The sequence below is a fragment of the Macrobrachium nipponense genome, chromosome 36, assembly GCF_015104395.2.
Source record: "Macrobrachium nipponense isolate FS-2020 chromosome 36, ASM1510439v2, whole genome shotgun sequence".
Taxonomy (NCBI): domain Eukaryota; kingdom Metazoa; phylum Arthropoda; class Malacostraca; order Decapoda; family Palaemonidae; genus Macrobrachium; species Macrobrachium nipponense.
In genome coordinates, this window is record NC_087220.1 from 31,386,651 (window position 1) to 31,396,023 (window position 9,373).

The following is a 9,373-nucleotide window of genomic DNA, read 5'->3' on the forward strand; positions in this document are numbered from 1 at the left end:
CCTTCCTTATTTCTATTTTCAGTCTTGATACTTATCCATTTTTTTCCCTCTCTTTTCTCTTAACTCTGGTGTCCCATGGTATTGCGACCTCAATAAGTGATACTTTCTTCTTGATTTTGTTAATCAACGTCACGTCTGGTCTATTTGCACGTATCACCCTATCTGTTCTGATACCATAGTCCCAGAGGATCTTTGCCTGATCGTTTTCTATCACTCCTTCAGGTTGGTGCTCGTACCATTTATTACTGCAAGGTAGCTGATGTTTCTTGCACAGGTTCCAGTGGAGGGCTTTTGGCACTGAATCATGCCTCTTTTTGTACTGGTTCTGTGCAAGTGCCGGACATTCGCTTGTTATGTGGTTTATGGTTTCATTTTTCGTATTGCACTTCCTACATATGGGAGAGATGTTATTTCCGTCTATCGTTCTTTGAACATATCTGGTTCTTAGGGCCTGATCTTGTGCCGCTGTTATCATTCCTTCAGTTTCCTTCTTGAGCTCTCCCCTCTGTAGCCATTGCCATGTGTCATCGCTGGCTAGTTCTTTAGTCTGTCTCATGTATTGTCCGTGCTTGGTTGTTTGTTGTGCCATCCTCTGTTCTGTTTGTCATTCTCCTGTCTCTGTATATTTCTGGGTCTTCGTCTACTTTTATCAGTCCTTCTTCCCATGCACTCTTGAGCCACTCGTCTTCACTGGTTTTCAGATATTGCCCCAGTGCTCTGTTCTCAATGTTGACGCAGTCCTCTATGCTTAGTAGTCCTCTCCCTCCTTCCTTTCGTGTTATGTATAGTCTGTCCGTATTTGCTCTTGGGTGTAGTGCTTTGTGTATTGTCATATGTTTCCTAGTTTTCTCGTCTATGCTGCGGAGTTCTGCCTTCGTCCATTCGACTATTCCTGCGCTGTATCTGATTACTGGGGCACTGCCCAATGTGTTTATGGCTTTTATCATATTTCCGGGGTTGTTCAGTTTTGACTTGAGTATCGCCTTGAGTCTGCATATATTCTTTCCTGATCGTGTCCTTCATCTCTTGGTGTTTTATATCCCCTCCTTCCATTATTCCCAGGTATTTGTATCCTGTCTCATCTATGTGTTTGATGTTGTTCCCATCTGGTAGCTTTATCCCTTCAGTCCTTGTTACTTGCCCCTTTCCTTTTGTAGTTTTTTGATACTAAGGCTCATGTTTGTTTCTATTCCAAACTCCATCCTGGTGTCCAGATACAATTCCTTACAGTGTTGGATTAGGGTATCTATTTCCTTGATGCTCTTACCATACAGCTTGATGTCGTCCATGACAATCAGTTGGTTAATTCTGTCGCCTCTTTTCTTGAGTTGGTACCCGGCATCCATCTTCTGCAGTACTTTTTGTCATGGGAATCATGGCTACTACGAAGAGTAGTGGGGACAGTGAGTCGCCCTGGAAGATCCCTCTCCTGATATTAACCTCTGCTAGTCTTATTCCAGATCTTGTAAATTATTCCAGTTGCGCATTGTATTTTTGATGAAGCTGCTGGTGTTTTCCTACTCTGCCCCATATATTTTAAAGCATTCTATTAGTCATGTGTGTGGTATCATGTCGAAGGCTTTCTTATAGTCAATCCATGCCATGCTTAGGTTGGTTTTCCTTCTCTACTGTTCTTCATTACCATTTTGTCTATCAGGAGCTGGTCTTTTGTGCCTCTACACTTCCTTCTGCAGCCTTTTGGTGGTTGGGGGGGATGGTGTGTCCCTTCCTCTAAGGTAGTTGTATAGCCTTTAACAATGATGATACCTGTTAGTATCTTCCACATTATTGGTATGGCTAGGGTGATAGGCCTGTAGTTACTGGCTATATTTCCCTTACTCTTGTCTTTCTGGACTAAGGATGTTCTTCCTGTGGTCATCAATTTGGGTGCATGGTGATTTGAGATACAATTATTATTATTATTATTATTATTATTATTATTATTATTATTATTATTATTATTCAGAAGATGGAACTAGCCCACCAAAGGGACCACTGACTTGAAATTCAAACTTCCAAAGAATGATAAAATTATTATTATTATTATTATTATTATTATTATTATTATTATTATTATTATTATTATTATTATTCAGAAGTAATTAAGAGGGGTTGAAAGGAAGTACATAAAGAAGAAACCCCACTATTATCCAAAGAGGAAAAAAAAAAAATTAATGAATTAACAAACAGAAATGTATGCAAATACAAAGGCGATTTGTGTCAGGGTAGAAGTGACGGAGTCACTCGAGGAAGACTTACCCGAAGTTGTGGGCGAGGAGCATTGGTGGTTATACTTCGAGGAGGACAAGGAAGCACCCGAGTGCGAGGTGGCCACTGTCGAGGTCATCGACGAGACCCCGCCCCCGAGGACGTTGGAAGAGGCGGAGGAAGACGGCGTCGTCGAAGGAACTGCGGAGGAGGACACAGACGTCGAGGAGGAGGAAGTGGAGGAACCGGTGGAGGAGGCGGACTTGCTGTCGCCGTTCTTCTTGGGTTTCCGCTTCCTGGTCTGCAAGAGAAGAAGAAGAATGAAAACGAGGATTCGCGGCGTCCCTTAGGCCCCTAGCTGCAACCCCTTTCATTCATTTTACTGTAACCCCGTTCATATTCTTTATTCCATCTGACTTTCCACAACCCTCTCCTTAACGGTTGTTTCACAGTGCAGCTGCTTTGAGGTTTTCCTCCTGTTTACGCCTCTCAAACCTTTCTCCTCTTAATCTTCCTTTCAGCGCTGAATGACCTCATAGGTCCCAGTGCTTGGCCTAAATTCTACCTACCTGAATGCTCTCCTTCTTCATGGTCAGAGGTCGGTTCACGTTGTGGAGTTTATAGTAGAGTCCGCAGGCGTTGCACACGGCTTCTCCCTGCGGGTTGCGACGCCAGAGAGATGTCACTGTCGTGTGGCAGTTGCTGCATTGCTGTCCTGCTCTCCTGGATCCAGACTGAGGGGTTGTTGGGGGTTGTTGTAAGAAAATTAGTCACAGACATTTGATTTCATTAGAGTTAGAATGTGGGTATTTTGTCATGATTTTTAAGTGATAGAAATTTATACAAGATTTAACTGTATTCATTAACAAAAGGTAAAGTATCATTATCATTATTATAAACTGGTATATTTATGAACATTTTACTGAATGGACGACACTGATTGAATAAGTGTCCAAACTACTAAATGTAGATATGTGCGTGGTTTCTCTATGTGGGGAACTTGAGTACCTGAATAACTTAATAGCCCTTAATTGAACTGGCCTCTTATAATTAAAGACAGTTTACATTTGACTAGAAAAGTGTGTGCTTTTGAATATTGAATATTTAAAAAATATAGGAAAAGTTAATTACTCCTCTGTAGAAGTCATATTTATCTCAGCGTATTTGTCCTGTTTATATGAAATGTCTATTTCAAAGTTTTCTTGTAACGATTTTAATACATAAGAACGAATCTGATACATGTGCTTTTAAGTCATTTTTCTTTATATCTTACGAGTAACTTACGTCAATCATTGTTTTGTACGAATTTGAATACATCTTGCCAAGATTTCTACCCATCTGAGGGATTTTCTTTCATTCACATATTTTTTTTTTCAGACGTTCCGTAAATAATGTCTTATCGAAAGCACTACGCACAACGTCACTTCTTTTTTTTTAAGGTTGAGAAGGTACTTAAGCTTAACGGTAGTATCTGAGTTATATGGTCGACCTTAAATTATTAATGTTTAAGCTTACATTCAAGTGAAGGTTGAGAAGGTATTTCAGCTTAACGGTAATATCTGAGTTATATGATCGAGATTGAAGTATTTATGAAAAGTTGCTTTCACTAATAGAAGGGACAGTTACTAAGTGAAGTCGAAATTACAAAAATCACGCGATTTAACACAGTATTTACATACTTCGACACTGAAATATTCAAGAGAGCTACTAGGACTGCTCTTTACACATTTAGGGAAATGACATAGATTAGCAACACATTTTCCGTAATTAAAATGATCCACATGTCTACATGTTTGTAATTGCACGACATTTTCCAGATTTAAAAAAAAACTATTTTATTCCACAGGGGCAACACTGATTTACGTAAGTATGCTATATATATATATATATATATATTATATTATATTATATATAATATATATAAATATATATATATACTATTATATATATATATATAAATAGATATATATATATAGTATTATTATATCTTGTATGTATGCAGTAATTCTTAGTCGTTGTGCTGTTTATTGCTGAGCCTTGGTTAAGGATCCAGCAGGCTCTGTTAACATGCGAAGCGTCTGATACCTAGTTATCACGTCATGCTTGATTTTTAATCGAAATCTTCTACTGGGTACCGTGGGACATTGCATTAAACTGGTTATAGGGTTCTGATTATGTGTTATTAACCTAATTATTAACCTAAAGCTATCCGTGAATCAACAACATGCCATCAGCTCTTCATTGATAAAACAGTAAGGCAAATCAAGTTTCAAATCAACGAAAAGGAATCTCTCTCTCTTTTCTTTCTCTCTGTATATATATATATATATATATATATATGAATATATATATATATAATATATCTATATATATATATATATATATATATAAAGGACATAGCACTGAAGTGATAAAAGGTACTTATTGCCAAACCTCACAGGCCTGGTAGTATATAAGTATTATGAGCTCCAAGCAGTGAATGAAAGGCCACGAAGCTAAAATAAGCTACTTAAAAAAAAAACGTTAAAAGAGAAAGTAATGACAGCGGTACTAAGCTCTCTCTATACGTATCGATGAGAGAGTCCATGCATGAGACACAGCCTGTTTTGTTTGTTTTTGTTTGTCTGTTTGTGAGTAAGTGCATGCAACAAGCAGAAGCATAAAAGCGGACGTACCAGTCGCCTGCTCTTCATAGCATCGTATGGCCGCGATGGAAGTCCATAGTAGCTGTAGTAGTCGTCTACTGCAACAGGCAAGGGATAATCAGATGTTAGTAGCGCTGGTAGTGTGTGTGTGTGTGTGTGTGTGTGTCTGTGCGTGTGTGAGTGTCACAGCGAAGAAGGAATGAGGGGGGGGAAATGAATGAATGAATGAAGGAGGAGGAGGAGGAGGAGGAGGAACGAAAGGAAAAAGCACACAGCGTGGTTTGAATAAATAGTGGTTGATAAGACCACCCTGTTTTGATATACATGGTGACGGATGTGTAATATAGTAGCTGATGCTCTCAGGGGGGCGGGGAGTTGAAGGTTCAGAATTGGGATCAATTGACAAATGATAGTTGGTAAGTGGGTTCGAAATAATAATGTGGTCTTTGTTTTAGTATTCGAAAGTTCAAATTGGTAAGGCGGAATAACACCTGCCAGATTCATCTACACTGAAAGTCAGTCAAGGTTCTTTGAACATAATTGTTATCAACAATGGTGACTTGCATATGATCAATATCTGTTTGATGAGAACCTGCATTGAATTCATGTAATTTTAATCAGTAACCTCAAGAAAACTGTGACATATTCATAAACTTGCAAACAGTAAGGGTGCATTAACAAATATCATGGGTATGATTATGACAAAGAAATATAATCATTTGGGATATTATGTACATATATTTTTCGTGAATATTTCCGGGGCGATTATGGGAACCAGAGATAGGTATGGATGATCTGAAATTATTTTGTACATGACATCCACCGACATTTTTTTCTTTTATACAGTGATGGAACAAACGGAAGGACCTGAAAGTGAAGTGAAAAAAAAAAAGAAGCAAACAGTGAGTTAAAATGCGAATCCATATGCATGTTATCGCTCGTGCTCAGAAGCCATCACGTCGTCTTTCTGTAGCCGTGCGCAGCGACTGGCGTGCATATATAGAGAGGCATTGTACAGCCAGAAGCTCATCGCCGTGCACTGACAAAAGATTTCTGCACGTCCTTGAAATACATCAGTGTTGCCTCACGTTTCTAAGGCTAATGTGGTACAGAGAAATGTTTTGTGTCGGCCGTTTATTCTCTATATGTGACAGTTTGTATACTGCTGGTAACTGGTGGGGTGCTAATACTTCTGATCTAGAGATTGGGCCCAATCTGACCACTTCCCCGAAGTCCAATCCCTCGCGCCAGATGGCGCGCGATTGTCCAAAAACCCTTCTCTATAGTAGATTCACATCAACCGTGCAATTGACGTCTAGGCCAGTCCCTTACGACGCTCCTGATTGGCTGTTGATAAGCCAGTCATCAGTCTCTCTCTAGAGAGAGAGTTCACATAGGTAGGATGTATGTATGTTCCACCTCTCCTGAAAGACGTATCCCCCAAGAGAGGAGGGACACACACATCCTGACCATGTGAACTCTCGAGAGAGACTGAGGAGAGAAATTCCAGCCCTGTGACTGGCTTATCAACAGCCAATCAGGAGCGTCGTATGGGACTGGCCTATAGACCTAATCAAATGCGCGCGGTTGATGTTGAATCTATCATGGCTGAAACCGAGACTTACGAGTCTACGCGTGGGCGCCTTCCCCAGGGGCCTGTTGATGCCGTTGGTGCGGGTGTAAAGGGCGCAGGCGTTGCACAGGTAATACCCGGTGGAGGAGTCCCGACGCCAGAGGGGCGTCCGAGAGGCGGCGCAGTTGGCGCATTCCCGCCTCTCCCGGCAGTTGTAGAGGCTGGCTTCCGACGTCACGGTTTCGTAAGCACCTGATTGAATTGAGTGGAGTTTCCTTTGTGAGTTCCTCTGGAGGGAGTTACTCGGGTGTTAAGTTATAGTCTCTTACATTATTCACTTACCCATCCGTACGTCTCACGCGATTGGCTCTCTATACCTGCGCTCAGCCCCCTTTTTAAGATTTGCTGAGCTGTTGAGGGGGACGGTTAGTTGTTGTGAGGTGTGTCAATGATATCAGCTATAAAGCCCCAGATTTTATTATATGGAAGATGAAGGTTAACTCTGATCAGTACTAAATATTATTCTCTCTGATGTCAAATAGAGTGTCGAAGGCTTTGTCGTCAGTGTTCAAGTCCACGTCAAGGGTCAGTTGGTTTAACCCTAAAGCTAATGCATATTCTAAGAGATTTTTATTGTATTCAACTATGAAACAAGCCTGACAATCCAGTAACTTGTACAGAGAGTCACAACATCTTAGAATAAAAAATAATGTTGAGCAGTTATTTCAAATGACTTGTGTCATTTTAAGCAACTGATGAGATTATCGATACGTCAATATTTGCCAGATGCGTCAAGTTTCACCGTCTCGTCTCTTGTTTGTCGTTACGTACTGATGTCTTCATTGTCGTCTTATTTTTGTCGTCGTAATGAGTCTCTTATTGTTACGAAAGAAAATGGCACAATTGACATTACTTTTTTTCTAAAACTACAGGCTAGAAATGAATATATATATACTCTCTCTCTCTCTCTCTCTCTCTCTCTCTCTCTCTCTCTCTCTCTCTCTCCTCCCCATACAAAACTGATGGTATAAGGACAATATCTGTTATCAGGAGTTGGTCAGCTCCTGCGGTTCCCTAAGATAAGTCTTATCTTTATGGGCTGAGGAACCAGAGGGGTGACCTCTCTCTCTCTCTCTCTCTCTCTCTCTCTCTCTCTCTCTCTCTCTCTCTCTCCTCCCCATACACACACACACACACACACACACACACATTTGTGTGTGTAAATTATTTTGGGGAAGAGAAGAGTAATAATTATGTGTTCGTCTCAGAATGTGGTAACACGCGAATAATAATCTGCTGTTACTATAAGTAACACTAATAAAAGTGTTACCTCGATTACTGTTACTGTTGCCAATACTGTGACGTTGTTTATTGTTTTAAACGAACAGCCATTTATTTCTGCATGAAAAGTTTCTATGGGTAATTCTAGATTGTTATTCTTAAAGATCAGTCGTTTGGTGGGACAGACTCGCTGACAAATGTTGCACATATATATATATATATATATATATATATATATATATATATATATATATATATATATATATATACATACATACATAATACATGTTCCAAGCTATCAAGGGCTTTCTGCCCTCATCCTATGGTATGGTAGCTGACGATAATTAGACATCCCAGTCGTCGAAAGCGAGCTGTTTTTGTAAATTAGAAAAAAATTTCCGTTAGAGAACCATTGTGTTTGCATTAGATCCTGGCCCTAATATGTAAATATATATATATATGTATATACATACATACATACATACATACATATATATATATATATATATATATATATATATATATATATATATACGTGCATTGGAAGTAAAATTGAAGCGCTTGGGGGTAAATCCTGACCCAACGTTAGTTTTCTGAATTATCTACGAAAGGGCTGCAGATACTAATATGCATTATATACAAAAGAACAGATAGGTAGACGATTAGATTAAAAAAAAAAACATTCATACCTGCTAAGTAGAAGAAAAATAAAAGAAAAAAAAATGAAAGGTAGGAAGGAAGGAAGGAAGGTACGTTAAACTCAAAAGCGTCTGCGTGCAGTGATCCATTTACAAATCTCGTTTATCTAGGGTAGCGGGTAGGGGCCGCTCACCCCTGTGCTCTAGACTGGGATAAATTGCTTCTCTTACGCTTGCCATATTTCTTTTGAAATAGATTGAAAGAGTTCGTGCATTCTTTGGCTGATACTCGTACGTTTTGAAGGGTCCTTTTTAACCCTTGTCCATTGACATATGTAATCTGTACATTTTTACGTTGTTCCGTTCATCTTTTTCATTTTTTTTATTTCTATTTTTTTTCAGTTTGACCAGTTCAGTATTTGCCAGATGAATGACAAAGGATTTTACGAGCATATTTCATAGTTGTCATTTATCTTAAGGTTATTTGTTCTCTTTTTTAATATATTTCGGTTTTTATGTTTGTTTATATCTACTTTGATTATTAATCTTATGTTTCTTCAAAGGTTTGTATCTACTTTGCTTTATTTTTTATATTTCTATCAATCTAATGTTTCTTCAAATTTGATTTATTTGATTTTCACGAGTTCTTGTTTCATAAAGTTCTGAATTAAGGAGAAGGGGAATAATATCTTTGGTATCATTTTTATATTTTAACTCAACCAGGTTTTTGTGTCGTAAGTTTCTCCCTTGTTGCAGTAATTCATTTGTTCTGCTCTCAATACTTCGATTAATGGAAAATCTGGGTATTTGTTCGCATATATTCCTAATACTTAATTGTATCTATGTACTCATCTATGTACTCAGGGCTGTAGGTACGTACGCGAAGCTCTTAAAAATCGTGAATGTGAAATCTGTTTTCTTGATTATTATTGCTTTGATTAGAATGAAAAATATGAGCCAATCCAAACATGCTATACTACTGTCATTGCAGTACATTTCCATAAGGAATTTTACCTCGGTGGACGCTA

General features: G+C 38.8%; 1 protein-coding gene across 1 annotated transcript in view; it reads right to left on the minus strand.

Moving 5' to 3' along the window:
* The window catches only part of LOC135203550 (mucin-19-like), a 65,542-nt gene that overhangs the window by 2,161 nt on the left and 54,008 nt on the right, over positions 1–9,373 (minus strand). Inside the window, exons 7-9 of the mRNA XM_064233285.1 lie at positions 6,479–6,678; positions 2,778–2,942; positions 2,260–2,509 (exon numbers count right to left, since the gene is read on the minus strand). Coding sequence (XP_064089355.1) covers positions 2,260–2,509; positions 2,778–2,942; positions 6,479–6,678 — 615 coding nt within the window. The remainder of the gene's footprint in view (positions 1–2,259; positions 2,510–2,777; positions 2,943–6,478; positions 6,679–9,373) is intronic.